Source organism: Capra hircus, assembly GCF_001704415.2.
Source record: "Capra hircus breed San Clemente chromosome X unlocalized genomic scaffold, ASM170441v1, whole genome shotgun sequence".
Taxonomy (NCBI): Eukaryota; Metazoa; Chordata; class Mammalia; order Artiodactyla; family Bovidae; genus Capra; species Capra hircus.
In genome coordinates this window covers 37528097-37547491 of record NW_017189517.1, presented here as the reverse complement: position 1 = coordinate 37547491, position 19395 = coordinate 37528097, and the positions used below count along the sequence as shown (strand labels likewise).

General features: G+C 43.9%; 1 protein-coding gene across 2 annotated transcripts; it reads right to left on the bottom strand.

The window, feature by feature from the left end:
* Window positions 1-712: 712 nt before the first annotated feature.
* PLP1 (proteolipid protein 1) lies at window positions 713-17491 on the bottom strand. Of its 2 annotated transcripts, none has more exons than XM_005700183.3 (7): window positions 17298-17491; window positions 8520-8706; window positions 6676-6937; window positions 5439-5607; window positions 4920-4993; window positions 4103-4168; window positions 713-2838 (listed from the first exon to the last, which is right to left on the bottom strand). In XM_005700183.3, exons 1-7 carry the CDS (start codon window positions 17299-17301, stop codon window positions 2767-2769), a joined length of 834 nt encoding a protein of 277 aa, XP_005700240.1. In that variant the 5' UTR covers window positions 17302-17491; the 3' UTR covers window positions 713-2766. The 2 variants fall into 2 exon arrangements, with proteins under 2 accessions (XP_005700240.1, XP_005700241.1); XM_005700184.3 differs by having other exon boundaries at window positions 6781-6937.
* Window positions 17492-19395: the final 1904 nt, after the last annotated feature.

Here is a 19395-nt window from a genome sequence, read left to right as displayed (position 1 = left end):
TTAAACCTTTCACCCAGTACTTCTCATATAAAACTAAGCATTATTCATGCATGAAGCACTAAGTGTTCATTATTGGAATATACAAACAATTCAAAGAAAAGTTAACAATAACTGAATCCTATACACACCAGGGCTGGGGCACTGTTGTCACATAACAGTGAAAGTCACTCAGTCATGTCCGACTCTTTGCGACCCCATGGACTGTACAGTTCCATGGAATTCTCCAGGCCAGAATACTGGAGTGGGTAGCCTTTCCCTTCTCCAGGGGATCTTCCCAGCCCAGGGATTGAACCCAGGTCTCGCACATTGCAGGTGGATTCTTTACCAGCTGAGCCACAAGGGAAGCCCATTGTCATAGAAAAGAAGTAACCGTATTTGACTCTGAATTTGTAGAACACTCTGAAACCCAATTTCTAAGAGAAAAGAAACCCTAAAATGCAATGAATTAGTATCAAGATCTGAGTGAGTGCTAGTCCAAGCCCAGATATATACTGGTTATTTGTGGTAATTTACCTTGCCTCTATTTCTTAGTGTCTCCAACTATAAAAACAGAAGTGATTTATTTACTCTTTATTTCAGAAAATTGTTGTCAGAATGACTTGGGATGACCTGAAAAATAAATGAGGTCCTTGAACAAAGCACACTCAAGGTACAATTAGTTGAACTGCTATTGTGGGGTCAAACAGAACAATTCAATTAAAAGACACAGTTGTTTGATTGAGAACATTCTTAATTTTATTTTCTTTAATTTTATAAAATACATTTTGTAAGATAAGTTTCTAAAAGTTTATCCTTTATGCATGTTAACATTGAAATTCTATATCAGAAATGAAGGAAACACTTTCAGTTGATTAACTCTGTTTGTATGTGTATATGTGTGTATGTATACATAGAAAGTTTTCGGGGAAGGGTTGGTTATTTGTTATATTATTAAATCAAAACAAAACACAAGGTATGGATTACTTCACTTTCCTTGATCTTGATTGGTTTCTTACAGAACCTTTTCCATCTCCTCCCTATATGCAGCCTGGAAGCTTATATTGTATACTTTGCTGAAAACAAATATCAAGTGTTTTTTTTTTTGGTAACGATTTTACATCTCCTTAAATGTGTTGAAACCACTTTGGGGGAGAAAACAAAACCACTCTACATCAAAAGAGCCGCCTACAGTCAGACCCGTAAAATCTTTCCCTTAATAAAGACCAATCAGCTTTTTGTTTTTTTAACCCAACATTAAAACCCAAGCACAGAGAGGGAAGACTGAAACTGGGAGCTATTTGGGTTTCAAACTCTTTCCCCCTTTCCTTTTCCATGGAACCTTACCAACAGAATAGCTAATGGCTGGTGCGTTTAGTTACATGATCTGCACCAGGAGAGAATAACTTGTATGTTAAAACTAACTCTTTAACACACCAAGGTAACATTACTAAATCAAATTATCTCCCACCACCTAGAAAGGACAATCAGATAGGTTACTCAAACTGAGATTCGAATTCACCAAATCTGTTTCTGCAAAGAATGGAGTCATTGGTCAAAAATCCCAACAGATGAAAGAACTAGCCAATTTTACATATCATTTGTGTTGTTTAATGTCCAATTTTCATTTGTTAGAGAATCATAATCAAAGAATCATTCTCCAGACCTTTCTGGTACAACCCCAAACAAGCGATATACAAGCTGGAAAATATGAAATGTGCATCATTCTGAAACAAATCAAGATCTTCAAATCACCTGCTATGACTGAATGGCTAATACCCCATGAAAAGAGCACCATTGTGAAGATATGACAGAGGCCAAAGTACACAACTAATTAACAGAAAAAAGACATGCTATCCAAAAAGTTATCTATCCTGTGTCTACCAGAGGGCTGGCCCGGTTTACACCGTTAGCCACTAGCAACTGCTGCTCGTTAGGCCAGTCTATTTTTCATATGAACTAGTTTCTCTCTATCCTCAGCTCCTTGGAAACCACAGGGTTGTCATGGTAGCTGTTATCAGGGAGAAGGGACTAAGAAGATGCTGACTACACCCTGTTTCTCTTCTCTAACGAGGTATAAGGCCAAGCGCCCCCTTTGTCTACACAAACACTATTCTCCCTTATGCTATAAGTAAGGTTGGCTGAGTTAGGGCTTAAATAGTCCATCGCCATCGGGGTCAGTGCTCTCTTTCTATGGGAGAAAGATCCTTGCTTTGACCCCCTTCTCCCAGCTGCAATAGGTAGATTTGGGCAAATGCTCTTATTGTTTTGCTGGCATTCTTTTTTTTTTTTTTCTTCTCTCTTCAGTGGTACTAGGGAGACTGGAGTGAGTTCTCGGTTTTGTACACCAAAGAGAATATATTTGGCTCCCAAGATGGCAACGGGGACAGGTGCCTCCTTTCTCTCTACCTGAACATCTTTCTTTCCACTTTGTTTTCATCAGTGGAAGTGCCCTTTGAGAAGAAAACACTTCCTGGTCCTCAGGAGATGCTTGAAAATTGAATGAGAGCCTCCACTTCTTTGTGACTTGCAGTTGGGGAGTCACCATCTTTAAGCATTTCCCATTTCTAGCAGGAACCAGCTATGAAGCAAAATGACTAAAAGAGGTACATAAGAGGGGAGAATCCGCAGAGACATTAATCACCGTGAGACTCTCCTTTCTTGTTACACTCGTCAAGTAAGAAGAGGGCCAGTCAGTGACAAAGGCAAAGAGTTAACATGGGAGACGCAGCACTGTAGGCTGTGTGGTTAGAGCCTCGCTATTAGAGAAAGGGAAATTTCTACAGGAGATCAGAACTTGGTGCCTCGGCCCATGAGTTTCAGGACGGCAAAGTTGTAAGTGGCAGCAATCATGAAGGTGAGCTGTAGGGAAGAGAAGAGAGAAGACTCGTGAGAGTAGAAAAGGCAGCTCTCTCTCTTCCAATCCTTTTGGGAATGAGGAAGGGTAGAAATAAAATCACAAGTAAATAAAGAAAAACATATTCTGCACAAAGGAACACATTCAGGCTTTTGCCCTGGATGCTTGACTAGACGTCCTCCATGAGACAGGCCCAGAGAATCAACTCGACAAGGACTTTTTCCACACCTCTGCTCTGCCCAGCACTGAGTTTTCCTCAGGGAAGTCAACACTACCTGGGCTCTGCCATCATCATATATGTATGTCTGAGGGACCTAGACTTCCTGTAGAGGCATAGCCCCACTGGGCAGCACAACCTTCTCCCACTTAATACAGCCATGTATTTCACAAGATGAGGAACAAGTCAGCTCTGGAGAAAACCCTCAGCGGTGGGAGCCAGGAGTGCAAGCTGATTCTTGGTAGATCAACACTTATTTAGGACCCCGTGTTCTTAATAATGAAGGCGTGACATTGACACTGTGCCATAACACCATCAATAATAACAATTCTAGCAGTGTTAAGAGGTCCTTCTAGTATTTTCAGGAGAGTAACTAAATCCCTTGGAAGGCGTCCCAGATGGATTCCTGTTTATGGTATATAGAATTCCAGGCTACAAAAAAATCACATTTAGTAAGGTCTCAGTGTTCTTGTCACTGATCTGACCAGGATGTGTTAAGAATTAACGATAATTTCTGACTGCAAAGCACTTGGCAATGTTACATGCTCTGTAAATGCTATATCTTATTATTCTTTTTTAAATTATGTATGTATGTATGGATTTGGCTGTGCCGGGTCTTAGTTGAAGTAAATGGGATCTTTGATCTTTGTTGCAGCTTGTAGAATCTTTAACAACAGCATGCGAACTCTTAGTTGTGGCATGTGGTATCTAATTCCCTGATCAGGGATCAAACCCAGGTCCCTTGTGTTGGGAGCTCAGAGTCTTAGCCACTGAACCACCAGCGAAGTCCCAATATCTTATTTCTTGACCACAAATCTCTTTCCTCCTCTTCCCTCATATCACTTTGCTTGTTCCTATCTCATTTTTGAAAATTCTCTGCCTTGCCAACCCAAAGTAGAAAGACATAGTCTCCATACTCTGCCGTCTCTGCCCAGGAGCTTCTCGCCAGCATTTCAAGTTTAGAAGGAATCTATCTTTTTACCTTTCAGTATAGCTGTCTCCAAGCTATCCCAGGACCATTTATTTGCCAAGATCATTCAAAGACAACTCACCAGGGAAACCAGTGTGGCTGCAGCCCCCACAAATGCAGCAATAAACAGGTGGAAGGTCATTTGGAACTGTAAGAAAATGCAGAAGAACTGGGTCTTGCAACAGCAAAAATAAGCTGTGCTGTAGATTGTGAAGCACAGCTTTCAGAAGGTGCTGATATTTTTGTGTGTGTTAATTTGGCGTCTCTAACTAACTTATCACATCCCAGAGTATAGGCCTCCCATTCTTCCATGTACCCATAGCACCCAGAACATAGAATACTCACAAAATAATATAGTCCTCCCAAATAATCAACTGGTTCCCCACGGTTGTGCCTGGGATCCCAAAACATTTTGCTTTCAAAGAAATAGTTTACTTCCTTCCTTTTATTCCCCTGCTGCATTTGTGCATAATATCCACTTTCAATACAGTGTTTTCCTTTTTCAAATGTACTTTCTTTTTCAATGAGATTGAGAAGTTCCCAACGAAATATGTGTTATAAAATCTATGAATATCTGTGCACAACTCATTTCCTTGATAAGGTTTTTAAGAATAAAAATGTTCACTTGGGGGATTTTGCCATTAAGCTCTATCTTTACCTAAAGCTACAAATTTCTCTTTTAAGAGAGGAAGCCTTAGAATGGAAGGTTTTATCTGCTGTTTTTAGGAAACTAGATATTTTACCATGTATACGCTCACTGGCTCAGGCGATATTTCATAGAAGGCAATCTGCTAACTCAAAACCCAGCAAAGAGAAACTGTAGTCCTAAAAATCCAAGATGGATAGAAATGTTACAGTTTGGGCGATTTGACTGTAAAATAACCCAGTGGCTCACTCACCTCAGCTGTTTTGCAGATGGACAGAAGGTTGGAGCCACACACCTTGCCAGGGAAAGCATTCCATGGGAGAACACCTAAGTAAGAGACAAATATCACAAGGTAAGCTTCACAGAGCTTTGGGGTTACCTGGGGAACTTTCGTCTTTAATCATCCTGGCTGAAAAGTTGGGTCCTACTAATTATCAGGATTTTCTTTTCTAAAGATTTACTCAAAACATAGAAGGTGGTATTGAACAGTTGCAAAATTTTCTGTTTGTTATTGAAATGGGCTGCTTCTGGTTTCAGAACAGCAGTCAACTAAGAGAGAGGAGTGTAAACAGCCAAGAAAACTTCCACCACTTCCAACAAGTTCCCTTCTCAGGGAAGAAATCTCTCTGGTTTCAGTGGAGAGGGATTAATGAACTAAGATCCAAGCATCCATACTTCTTATTTCTCCCCATAATTACCACCTTCCTTAGCCTAAGAACCAAATATATCATGCTTCGATAGTGAGTAGGAGAGCCAAGCCGCCCTAACTCACCATACATTCTGGCATCAGCGCAGAGAGTGCCTATACTTGCAGAGGTCTTGCTGGGGGCAGCAATAGACTGGCAGGTGGTCCAGGTGTTGAAGTAAATGTATACAGGCACAGCAGAGCAGGCAAACACCAGGAGCCACACAACGGTCAGGGCATAGGTGATGCCCACAAACTAAAACAATTGACATGGATCGGTTAGAAATCAGTGTCAGTCTGCAGACATTGAAATGTAAACAAAGAGATCCTGGAATGGCATGTGCCAGACATGAAACCAGATTTCAGGGATCTCCGCCAAATAAAATTAGTAAGCGGGGCACCTTTGCCAAATGTCATTGGCAGTATCTTATCTACTAGAGAATTGGCCCCAAGTAATGATGGGGAGGGGGAGAATGGGTAGGGGTTGGAGTGAGGAGGACCCCTGGGTTAGAAAGGCTTCGGGAGATTGTTTCGACAGAAAAGGTGTGAAGAAATCAAAAAAGATCTTGAAAGAAAGTCGTGCCATTTAAATGCCTTAGGCTGAGCTTAGAAAATGTCCCTTGTCAAAGGACTTCGGATCCCTAGTTATTGAACAAAGCCAATAAGAGATTTCAATTTCCAATCCAAAAACCTTTCTAAGCCAACTGCTAGCCACAAAAGATAACAGCACAACCCCCAGATGTTCAGCCCCCAAATGGTCTTTAACTCTAGAGGCTGGAAACCAATGTGTACCTCACTAGAAGCATAATAGCCCTCTGACAGATAAGGCCTTAAACATGCAGATCTATGCTAGTTCCCTCTGGGACCTTCAACAATGTTGGATCCCAGAATAGTATGGATTCCATCTCGGAGTCAATTTCCATGATCCACCCTCCCTCTCAGATCAGGAACCTACATCTCAATCCACTGAGTAACATTTTAAATTCTTAGGCAGTCAGATCTACTCTTGTTGTGGTCCCAGCTAGGAAGGGATCAAAGAGGTACCGGTAGATGGCTTAGAAATGGTCTGATTGTATGAAGCACCCCACAGAACTCAGGCTTTCCCTTTTGAGATGAAATTTTCTAGGGACATTTTGAAAAGTGAGGCTAAGCCGGCTGGGCACCACGTTCTTCCTGACCTTCTCATTTGGCCGTAGCCATCAGGTCCTCACTCAGAAGCCAGGCCCCTAGAGAGGACCCAGCCTTGGGTGGGGATGAGGCCACAGACTCATGCCCAGTTGTCCCCCACCCCTTGTTATTGCCACAAAATCCTGAGGATGATCACCTTGTCGGGATGTCCTAGCCATTTTCCCAAACAATGACACACCCGCTCCAAAGAATGAGCTTGATGTTGGCCTCTGGAACCCCTCCCCTTCTGGCCCCCTGTTACCGTTGCACTCAGGCCCTTGCCGCAGATGGTGGTCTTGTAGTCGCCAAAGATCTGCCTGACTGCGCCGGTGGTGTAGAAGCCCTCGGCCAGCAGGAGGGCCCCATAAAGGAAGAAGAAAGAGGCAGTTCCATAGATGACATACTGGAAAGCATGGATCCTGTGTTAACACAAAGCCAGAAAATCTTATGCATGGAGGACCTGGTTCCCTTGCTGCAAAAGTCAGTTGGACTCTTGAATAGGCTTCTAAACAAGGCTAGGGATGCTTTAGGGGAATCACTAGGTTCTTCCTCTAGGCTTCTACCTTGTACTTATTGAAGTAACTGGAGAAGGGAATGGGAACCCACTCCAGTATTCTTGCCTGGAGAATCCCATGGACAGAGGAGCCTGGCGGGCTACAGTCCATAGGCTCACAAAGAGTCAGGCATGACTGAGCAACTAACACTTATTGAAGTAAAAGAAGATGCTCCTCCCCCACATTTGGCTTACCCTGTGACCTGAAGAACTGGGACCCTACTTTCCTTGGCCTGACCCTTCAGAGATGCTCCCTCAGAAGAGAGAGGAGAGAGGAGCTAGGTAAGAAGGAAGACGGATGAAGGAAATAGAGCCTAACTTGCTCTAGAAACAGGAGAGGCTTAGTATTGGGCCAGAGCACACTCAAGTGGTGTGGTGAAACGAGAGCAGCGGCCCGCCTCTTGTCTCATCAGTCTGCCTCCCGCAAGTTCTCTATATGGACCACTGCAGAGGCTCCAACTCAGTCCATGTGAACCCTACCTAGCAGAAATGAGAACATGTGAGACAAAGCAAGGGCAGGGGTGGAGGGGGTGTGGTTAGGAGTGAGGTGGCAGGCGGCCAGACCTCCTCCCCTGAATGTGGCACTTCGCCTTCATTTAGGGCTTCAGATGTGTATAGGTGGAATCTGCACACATATCAATGTGTGTATGTGGAATCTAGAAAAAATGGTACAGATGAACCTATCTGCAGGGCAGGAATAGAGACGTAAACAGACGTGAATAGAGATGTAAACAGACGTAAATAGAGACGTAAAATAGAGACGTAAATAGAGAACAGATGTGTGGACATAGAGTGGGGGGAGGGATGGATAAATTGGGAGATTGGGATTGACATATATATTCACTGTGTGTGTGCTAAGTCGCTTCAGTCATGTCCAACTCTTTGTGACACTATGGACCATAGCCCGCCAGGCTCCTCTGTCCTTGGGAATTCTCCAGGCAAGAATACTGGAGTGGGTAGCCACACCCTCCTCCAGGGGACCTTCCCAACCCAGGACCTTCCCAACCAAGAACCTTGGCAGGCAGGTTCTTTACCACTAACACCACCTGGGAAGCCCCATATATATATATATATATATATTCACTTTCACTATATATACACTACCATGTGTAAAATAGATAGCTAGTGGGAAGCTGCTCTATTAGCACAGAGAGCTCACCTTTGTGTTCTATGATGACCTAGATGGGTAGGATGGCAGGGGAGAGTAGGAGGGAGGTCCAAGAAGGAGGGGATATGTGTATACATATAGCTGATTCACTTTTCTGTACGGCAGAAACTAACACAACACTGTAAAGCAACTATACCCCAATAAAAATTGTTTTTTAAAAAAGAAGGAAGACCCAGGAATTCTGTCTGGCTCCACACCAATCCCCTACTAGTCACTAAGGTACTGATGAGTTCTGTGTCTCCAGGATAGACAGGATTGGTGGGGGAGAGTAGGTACTTACACATTGATAAGATACTCATAGTCCTGGTAGTTTTTGGAGAAATATGTCTCAATTAACTTTTCTGTACCAGTGAGTGCTTCATGTCCACAGCCACAGAATAGTGCCACCCCAAAGAAACACAATCCAGTGGCCACCAGGGAAGCAAAGGGGGCCCCTACGAGACATCTTGCACAGCACTCTAATAAGCCTGAAGAAAAAGGAGGGCAAACAGTCAGGGATGTACAATACATAGTTCAGCACTCATCTCTCTCTGCCAGCCCAGCCAGGCCCTGTGCTCACATGCATGGATGCAGAGATGGAGGAGGGGTCACCTCAGAGACAAAAAGCAGGAAAGTCTAGAACCTCAGAATTTGGGAATGTGAGACTGACTCCTCCAACCATATTTTGTTCCATTCTTGAAGATAAATCCTTGCCTTGAATTCCCAAAATGTCCATGAGTTTTTGAATAATCAGTTTTCAAGTAGGCCGCTAGAAAGATGATGCTCTCATTCCCTCCTTCCTTACCCTTCTGATTTGTTTGTTTTTGCCATTTATCAACTTTTATGGAGTACTTACTATGTGCCCAGCATTGTGCTAGGTGTCACGTGGAGTGTGAACATATTAAAGACATAGACTCTGCCATGGGGACATTTTTGTCTATGGAGGAGAATGAGCTACGTAGACCTGACATTTTAAACCAACCGTTTCAGGCAGCCTAGTAAATGGTTACAAAGGGTAAATGCCCTTCCAATTTCATAGAAATATTGATATTGTCAGACAAGAGTTGACCCTGAAAGAGCATTTCAGGTGGGAAAACTGAAATTGCATGTTCCTGGGTATCAGAATGCTTGATTCTTCTTAGTCTGGATGTCTGGAGAGCACTCCAAAGAAAGGAGGGAACTGGCAGAGGGCAGGAGATGTTCACGGGAGGATGACTATTATTCACAGTAGTAAACATACAGGCTGAATGATTTGGGGACACTTTGCATGGCTGACTTGTCCTCCTATGCTACAGTTTGGCCAGTGTCCCCACCCTTAGTCCTACCCTGGAGTTCTGTCAAAACAACTACAAAGAGACATTATACAAAGTCAACAAAGCATGAAATGTCTTTCTGGCATGACAAAACACACTAGGGCCTGGGAATACAGGTGTCTTAAAATGCTGAGCTCTGAAATTCTGCAGATCTGGTACCCCAGGCCCCATGCAAGCATTGCTGAGAAACAGGAAGGGCATGTAAGAAGTCACAGGTTCTGAGAGTAGCTGTGTCCCAAGTACAAGCCCTGAGCTCTAAGGTGTCATGTGGAGTGAAACAACAAACGTCCAGTAGATGATGAGAAAGGCACCTTCTAGCCTCTTGGCCACAACCCCAAAAGGTGAAAGAAATTTAAATCTTCAGGAAAGACGTTATATATACATTAATTTTATCCATCTATTCACATATCATATAGATATGATACATGAATTATTTTGTATATATTATATGCATTGTTGCTGTTCAGTCACTGTCGTGTTCAACTCTTTGTGACCCCATAGACTGCAGCATGCCAGGCTTCTCTGTCCTTCACTATCTCCCGGAGTTTGCTCAGATTCATGTTCATTGAGTTGATAACGCCATCCAACCATCTCGTCCTCTGTCATCTTCTTCTCCTTCTGCCCTTAATGTTTTCCAGCATCAGGGTCTTTTCCAATGAGTCATCTCTAAGCATCAAGTGGCCAAAGTATTGGAGCTTCAGCATCAGTCCTTCCAATGAATATTCAGGGTTCATATACTATATGCATATATAAATTATTTGTGTGCATACACACACGTAAATAAATAGCAAATGTGCCAAGAAGCTGCTATTTTGGGAAAGCATGCTGAAACTCCTTACGCTAATAAAATGCATTGTATTGACTTTTAGATTTGGACTTTATCCAAAGCTCATTTTTTTAATGCCAGGGACAAGGAAAATCCTTTGCATGACTCTCTTAATGCTAGTACAGTTTCTTTTTAGCCCTTACTGCTTGATCATCTGGTGATGTTCCTGAACTATGTCCATGTGAACAGATTCTGAAGGACCAAATTCTTTCTATCGTGAGAAAGCTGAGGTAGAGGCATTTGTCTCTGCTCTCAGGGCCACAAGTGAGTCCTCTTACCCACTGTCCCCTAAAATGACAGCCCTTCCTTGGTGCTCAAAGAGCCTCTTCCCAATATTCTTGTGTGTCACCCCAGAGATGAGGCATAGAAGCCCAAGCCAAGGAAAATAAGAAGCTAACATTTGAAGCAGAACTGCATTTCCTCCCTTCTCTAAGAACTGAAGGCCTGCTGTCAGAAAACTTGGCCTCTATGGAAAGCAATCAGTCTGTGGCTTTGTTGCTCTAAGTGGAGGCACAGTTTACTTTGTATGAATTGTGCTTGGTAAGAGAGTTCATTAGAGCTGGTGCATGGGGTGTGTGTGTGTGTGTGTCCCCACATGTACACATTTGTGCCAGAGCAGGGGCACATGCATGAATGCGAACATCCACATAAATGCACGTATAAACCAGAGAGAAAAACACAGCACTTGAAATTGATTATTGTTCCCAGGAAACATTCAGATATCAATCTTCCTCTTTCTTAACAGGTCAAGATACTAGATGCATCTTGTAAGTCAAGAAAAGGAGCTTGGAAATAAACAGTGCTGCCATTTTCCTTCTCTGCCTATCCAAATCTTCCCCACTCCAAAACTCTTAGAATCTTCTACTAAAGAAGGTCTCTGAAGCCTGGGGGTGGAGGGAGGGGAAAGTGCATAACCCCACTGTTCCCTCTCTCCCCAGCACAGGGTCAGGGCTTGGACAGAACCCTCCATAGCTCCCCTGGACAAAGAAGCCTTGTTTTTTCCCTGAGATCTTAGGAGCCTCATTGGTATTCTGCAGGGGCCTCCAGGCCTGGGGGTGGGAAGGGGGTCAGACCCAGGGAACAATGGAGGAACTGTTTGTTTAGCCCAGAGTAAGGAGAACCATCCTCCCTAGAAAGTGACCGTCCTGTGCCCACTGACTCACCCCACCTTTTTTTATCCTGGAAAGGGCTAAAATGGTGGTGCAAGTGAGATCAGGAATGAAAAAACTTGAACTCTTGCTAACGAAATAGAATTCCACTCTAAGTTTCAGCTGATGCCCCCTCCAGGGTTGTAAAGATCAGGGGGGAAAGCCTCGTTAGTCTATCTGATCCCTGTATCATCCAAATAATCAGAGAGTATCATATATAGTGTTCTTACTGGGTGATAAAGGGCTAAGCCTTGGGAGCAACTCTGAATCATCCACTGATAGTCTTTCTTCTTCAATCCATTTTTCCTCCATTTTCTTAGAGCTCAAATAACTTAGCACCTCCTTTTCTGTTCTACTGTCACTCGAAGCAAGGTACAAGAAAGACCTAGGCTTTGACGAGTCTCTAACCCGGAGTTGAAATTAAATGGCCCTGAGTATAGCTTTCACTCTTGAGCTATAAATAGTTCAACAATATCAGCATAAGATGTCCATCTCTTCACATTGAAATGAAATGTTTGTTCTGAGGGCATTTAAGTTCAGCAGAAGTGAAGAATCTCCACCAGGCAGCCCAAGCAAAAAATCAAATTTTGGATTCCAACCGGGAAAAACTCAGAACATGCAAGAAATTGTGCCATCAAAGGAGTTTACAATCAAAATATTCTGAGGAAGGTTCATTGGGTTCCCTTTGATTTGGGGGTGTGTGAACAATAACCTAAAGCCAAAGGGTCTCCATTTCAGAAGACTTCATGGTTGAAAAGTTACCGTTTTGTTTCAGGAAGGCCATGAGGGATTCTATAGAACCTCCTTGGCCTCTCAGGAAACATTCTTACAGACATTTCCAGGCTAAGTATTGACTGCAACATTGTGGAGTTGGCATAAAAGAACTATATAGCAATAATATTACCCAATGCAACTGAATTGAATTAAACCACCTGACCTTTTCTAAAGGTTTTTATATAGATCATTTCTAAAGTCGTTACTGAATTGGTTATAATATATTGCTTCTATTTTATGTGTTTTTGAAGGTTTTGGCTCTTAGGGATGTGGGATCTTAGCTCCCTGACCAGGGATTGAACTTGCGCTCCCTGCATTGGAAGGCAAAGTCTTAACCACTGGACTGCCAGGAAAGTCCCTAAACCACCTGACTTTGATGAGAGATCATACAGAAAAATAATGACCTTCCCCAGGGGTTTTCCTTTCCATTCATTGCATCCAGTACAATTATTAAGCATATGGCAATAACCTAGATACTGTGGGGAAAAAAAGGGAACTATAAGGCCCAGTCTTTTCCTTCAAAGACCTTTCAGTCTTGGGGAGAACAAACATATCGGCAAATCAAAGACCAAAGCTACCTACAATCTAGTGTTAAAATGTGTATAACCAAGCCCTGTGGGCAAAACATAAGCAAAGGGAAAATATTCAGTGTTGGCTAGATGTATCTGCGAACTCCCCAAACTAATCAATCTGTGACAGAACTTCAAGTCCGTCTCATTAATGCTCTTCACAGGAATCTGACAAGGATCAACAGGACTGCTGTGACTCTCGTCCAGATTTCTGTCTATCCAAGATACTGGGTTGATCCTGATGCTGTCTCTTTAAGTAGGAGCCAAGAGCTCCCAAGCCCTCCCTCCTTTCCCATGCCCTGGGCATGCTTCAAGGACGAGCTCCATGATGGAAATTCAGTTTGAATCTGGGAACCCATCAAAGGGAGGAAAGGAAGGTCTTTGATCAAAACGGATAATAGAAAGAGACCAATTGTGCCTTGCACAAATCCCAGCCTGTCCCTTGAATCCAGCTGACAAAGGGAGAGATAGAAGAACCCTATACAATAGAGCTAAACAACAGGCAGGCTCATTGAGTGAAAAACTGGCCCCATCTCTCTAAGTCTCTAATCTGAGCTACAGTTTTGCCCTCCTCCCAGAACCCACCCCTTAACCTCACCCCATGAACAGAGGCTCACTTGATCAGGACCTATCGCAGTTGACAGGGCCAAGATGCTAGAGCAGCCGTGACTGGTACCAGGAATGGATGGGGATGAATGGGTGGGTTCTAGGAGTAAAACAACAATCATCAGGAGATGCCAGAGACAAAGACTTCTGCTTCTGGCTTTATCCAGATCAGACAAAACCCTGCTTGTAATCTTGTCTTTCCTACATGAAATCAGCACTTATACCAAGTGCTGGAAAGGGGCTCTGTAGCCACTGGGCCATGAAAATCCAAGCTTGCTAGATAGTCAAGTCATGCAGACATAATTAAATAAAAATGAAAGGCAGCCTCCTCTTTGAAAAGATATTATTATCACCATGGCAACAGCATCTGGACCACTTTGTCTCCTATATTCCCTACTCCTCCCCCAAACGCACACACTCACACATGCACACATGCATGGGTGCACACGTGCATTGATGTATGCCAACTTGTACCCAAACATTGGGAGGCTGGGGTAGAGACTGGATTGTTAAACTCTCTCCCTGACATGTTGTCCTCACTTTGCCCACTTCTGGGAAAGTGCAAGAGAAGCAACTGGCACTAAGCTGAGAGACAACAGTTTCCATACTTCATTCCTTAGCCTAGTCTCCCACCAACTCCTCCTCTTCCCTTGGTTGCAGTGTGAAGCTGATCTAGAGAACCTTGTTCTCTTCCTTGGGATGTCACTGACTCCTTTCCAGAGCCTGGCCTGGCAGAAAGCTCAGAGGCCATTGCAGAGCTGAGTGATCACCTTTAGGACCATTTTAAAATAACCAAGAGGGTTTTGATGAGAGCTTGACACTGGGCAGGCCCTGACAGTGGGAAGGGAAGGGAAAGCTACTCTATTCACCTGCCAAGGCTGCTGTTATCTTTCCCAATCAGTTTACTGCCCTAACTTGATGTTTTCTGGACCTGAAGTTCTGTGGGCAAGGAGGGCATTTCTACTGTTGCTTTCTTTCAAAACCAAGAACCCTGGGGATGGTTTTCAAGGCTTCAAGATAACATACAACAAGGGGAAAAGATGCTATTGGCTAAGGTTCTGCTTTCATGGGTTTGGAGACTGTATTTTCCCTCCTACCCATTTCTCAAGGGTTTCTTGGGTCTATTTATTACTCAGAGAGATTTGAGAGCGTAGTTCTAGTTGGCAGGTTATTGAGTAAATTTCTGGCTTTCCTAGCAGAAAGCCAGGGCAAAAGGCCCTTGAAGCAGAGCAGACCTTTCAATCTGCCTGGTTCTCCTCTGGCTCTGCCGGGCCGAGGTGAGGAGTGGGGTGGGGAAGGGTGCATATGGTCATTTTAGTCAGTGTCTCTAGGAAAAGTAAGTGAATGTGCTGGTTTTCATCTGCTTTCTTTTTAGCTCCTGGCACTCTTGCAGTCATCTTGCCATCATGATGAGATTCAGTTAGCCTTCAAGCGTTTTGTAAAAACCTGGACCCCTGCTCTGCCTCCACACTTTTTGCCTGGGCTGCACTCACACTGTGAGCCAGCCAAAACTACACTGCTCAGCAAACAGCCACCTTTGAAGGGAAGCATCATAGTCTGGTTACCAGGGTAACAGCCACTGTTCTCAGACATCAGGCTTTGCAAGAGCCAATATTTTGCTGTTCAGTAATGGCATTGTGTTGCTAAGCAGAGAATAATCAGCTACTGCTCTTTGGCTCTTTTCCAGTTCCATTGTTATCCGAAGGACTCATTTGGAACATCCCTCTCCCAAATCAGGAAAAGGTTTAATGAACTACCATGTCGCTTGTAAATCTTTTGTATGTACACTACAGAATTCCCTGTTCCTCCTCATTTCCGATCCTACTTGATTCTCTGTGGTGGAGGTAGTGAGCTTCCTGTTCCTGGGGATGATGAAGAAGAAGCTGTAGGAACATTGGAGAAGGGAATTCTGCACTGAGAATTAGCTCAGACAGCTTCTAAAGTTCCTTCCAGTCCAATCCCAGATTCTATGATATAATTTGTCTAGCGCAATAGTTAGACAGCAACACACTCCCTGTCAGAAGCAGTAGCAGTCCAGTACCTTGCTAGAGATGGTCTATACTTAAAAAGTATTTGAAATATCAATACTTTGCTATTGCATAACTGAGAACATAATGGCTACTCCATCATGTGCACCTAGCCCAAGTATGGCTCACCCTCAGAATAAGAGATCCCATACACAGCTTCGACCATGCCCTCATCTGCAATAATCTTCCCTGGAGAAAATCATTCAGCCTCTGTAACAGGAAAATGTCCCTATGGTCACCTGATTTTTCCTATCTTTTCCTCAGGGCTTTTACTCCCTGAGGAAGTAGTATTCAGCATCCTTCCTTACTCCCTCTCTGTTTTTTATTCACAACCTACCCAATCAGCTGCCCTGACTTCAGGTAAGGTTCTTGACATTACCTAGGACAGGAATTGAGTTCTTGCAATATTCACCTCTCATCTGGCCCCACTTGACTGGACAATTCTTACCCAAGTGCACAAAGTACATGCAAAGAAAGCTCAGTCACTTCAGGAAGAATAAGAGACAGCCTGTACATGCATCATTGTATAATAATTAGTATTATTATTATTTACAACTGTTACAGAGTTTGCCCATTTTCAAAGGAGTCCGACATATTATTTTTTATTTTTGTAACTCTGAAATTAGACAAAGCAATTATCATTATCCCTATTTTCCAGATGATGAAGTAATAATTCATAGCAACCTACCCAATGTCATGAAGTTCATAAGTAGCAGATCTGGGATTCGCACCTCATTATGTTCACTTCTAGTCCAGTGCTCATGCCTTAATTATCCTGCCTGAATACATGCCTCAAGAGCTCTTTCAGTGTTTCAGGATGAAACAACCTAAAAACTGACACTAGCCTAATATAATTGAAAACCCATCTCCGTAGATGCTTTTGGAACCTTCTGGGTAATACATTTGATGGTGAATACACAGGACAGTTGATTCTCATTTCATTTAGGACACATTCAAGCTGTTGCTCTTGTTTTGGCAAATGTGAGCAATGTCTACATGGTTCTGTGGCCTCCTGTATGGACAAAAATCCTTGTGCTCTGTACATCTTGCACTGAGAAAACACTACAAGAGACCAGACCATGTAGCTTCTCTCTACAGAGATGCCCTCAGGACTCAATCAAGTCAGCAAGAGCCCTAAGGTCCCTCCTTGTCATAGTAGGGATTTAAAATCTGGGTCATGCCCTCAGGAAAGCTAAGTCTGTAATATTTACTAGATATGGTAACCCAAACGGGTGCATGCGTGCGCACACACACACACAGCCCTACCCATATCTCTTCCTTATGGTAAAGCCATTGAGGATTTTATTTTCATTTCCTGAACTTGACATCGGCCTCCTCAGCCATGACAAAGCCTGAATCTATGACACCCAATTTCATTCTGATGCCCCACAGGGTCCAAATTTTGTTTCAAGCAAGCAGTCATTTTGTACAGCTGAGAGCCAGCCAACATGAGTTGCCTCCAGCAGAACCAAGGATGTCAGCTGACCAGGCCATTACCAGTACATGGGGACCAGGGGAAAAGAGAAGGCAGAGGGAAGCAAGGGGGTAGGAGGACACATGACCACATCCAGCCCTGCAGACACTCTCTCCAAGGACCTGTGGGACTCCCCATGTGTTGCTGGAGTTCTTTGGCAATAAAGCATCATTCTCAGTACAGCAGAGAAGGAGTTAATCGAATTGCGTGCTAAGGAATGAAAAAGAAAACAAGTGCCAGAACACAATTCATTTCAACCATTAGAAACTCTGAACCCCAAAGTTCTTGCAAATTCCTATGCTCTGGCTTTGAATCTTCCAATCTAAAGTTTTTGAAACTCACCCATGTCTTTGGGACTCTGACTCCAATGGCAGCCGGCTGGCTAGTCTGTTTGTTCAGCTGGAAGGATCCTGGTCTCTCCAGTCTCCTTCTTCGGTCCTTTACTTTTTCTCTCTGAGTATCTTTGTCCTCTTCTCCTGCAATGAAAAGGGCTTTCTGATTGACAGCCAACCCCCTTAAAGGGACAGGCCCACTTTCCTCCTCCTCTCCTCCTCCCCTTCTCCTCCCCTTGTCCCCACCTCCTCAGGATACTCCCTTCTCTAAGACCTCCATCTTCTCTTTCTGCTTTTCAGTGCCAATTGTCTCTTTTTCTTTTTTTTCTTTTCCCCCCTCCCCTAAGGCTTGCCTATGTGGAATTTCGCTTTGCTGCAGAGACATCTGGAAATGTGGTTTGGGGGTGGAAATAAAAGAAAGAGGTCCTGCAGTCCTCCAACTGATCCTTGGGTCTATTTTGGTATGAGATGTGGCAGCATAGGTGTCGGAGGCCATGAAGGTGTTAGCCCTGGTGAGGCAGTCAGGGTCAAAAGCCTAGATGTGACCTCCTAGTCCTTCTAACTCTGCCCCAACACCACCCCTCACGCCTAGCTGCCCTTGACCCTACCCGCCTTTACCCTACCCCCCCACTCTTTAGAAAATAATTGCTTCTCCCAACTCTTCCCATTCCAGTTTTAGAAACACAATAGAGAAAAAAATTGTCTTTTAAAAATAATTTCCTTCAAATCCTTCCTGGTTTCAACTGAATGAGGACAAAACACAAGCTGTTGATTCCTCGAACAGATTTTGACCAAGCTGGAGAAAGCTAGAATTGTAATCATTTTACAGACAGGGTAACGGAGACCCAGGGAGGGGGCAAGCAGACACGCTGTGCAGGTTCACGGAACAGGCTAAAAGAAAGGCGAGAGTTGGGGATGTGGGTGATCTCCATGGAAGGTAACTGACTTTGACAGAACACAATCTGGGAATTAGATAGTCACTACCCCACCCTCAGAAGAGAGTGTCATGAGAGAGCTGTATCCAGATGAGAGGCAAGGAGTGGGTTGTGGTAAAGCCATGGTTGTCAGTGAGGGTGGAGGGAAGGGGAAAGAAATATGGTCCTTGCCTCAGAGAAAGAAGCATGAAGCAAAATAGCCAAATCAAGGAAATAATAATATACAAAACCTAATAATAATTATTTCTAAAGACTGTGATGGTATTTGAGTGCCCGAGACTAGGTGGGATTCGTGTATGGAAGGTTTTCTAAAAGAACTGAATCTTAACCACTGTTGACTCATTGGAAAAGACTCTGATGCTGGGAGGGATTGGGGGCAGGAGGAGAAGGGGACGACAGAGGATGAGATGGTTGGATGGCATCACGGACTCGATGGACATGAGTCTGAGTGAACTCCGGGAATTGGTGATGGACAGGGAGGCCTGGCATGCTGCGATTCATGGGGTCGCAAAGGGTCGGACACGACTGAGCGACTGAACTGAACTGAACCGAACTGAACTGATCAAACTGCTTGTTTGTGTTCCCTAGCCCTTCAGGAGCCTCAGAGAGACACAACTCTCTTGACTTTGAGGTTTGCATCCTCCCATGGATGGTCTTTGAGGAAACTGGTTGACATATAAGTGGAGGATTACCCTACAACTCCAGGGAAGTAAGGTATGCCCTCCCTTCCTAATTTTCCCCATGGCTTTGCCTTGAGGTAAGAAAGGAGAAGAAGGAGGTATTGAGCAGAGCCTAGCATCTTTCTACAAGGGGAGAGAGGCAAAATTGTGTCTTACAGTTGTCTCTTTGAGTTGAGACCTTGGTCACATTTCTAGCTTGGGCTCTGCTGTTAGGAAATGGGTGAGTCTTCTGCAGATGCCCCTGTGGGTACCCCAGGTTCCTGAGTCTTGCCGTAATTGAGCAGAGGATCTAGAACTTTAGAGCCTCTGCTCTTACACCAGCACCAAGGAGAAAGGATCCCTGTAAATGCTGCTCCTTTGGCAGAACCGTATAATAGTGGTTTTCCGGAGCAGGCCAGACTAAGGCCATACGCCTGATGGCAGAAGGTCCCAGGATCTCTGACCTCACCAGCCCTGTTCTCTAGCCATGGACTCTGCCTGCTGTGGGACTGTG

What these genes read in the sequence shown, in the direction of transcription:
- PLP1 (XM_005700183.3), bottom strand. An exon ending in TATGAGTATCTTATCAATGT is followed by an intron (nt 6,938 to 8,519) that starts GTAAGTACCTAC and finishes GTGTTAACACAG; the next exon opens with GATCCATGCTTTCCAGTATG. An exon ending in CGCTGATGCCAGAATGTATG is followed by an intron (nt 4,994 to 5,438) that starts GTGAGTTAGGGC and finishes TCTCTTACTTAG; the next exon opens with GTGTTCTCCCATGGAATGCT.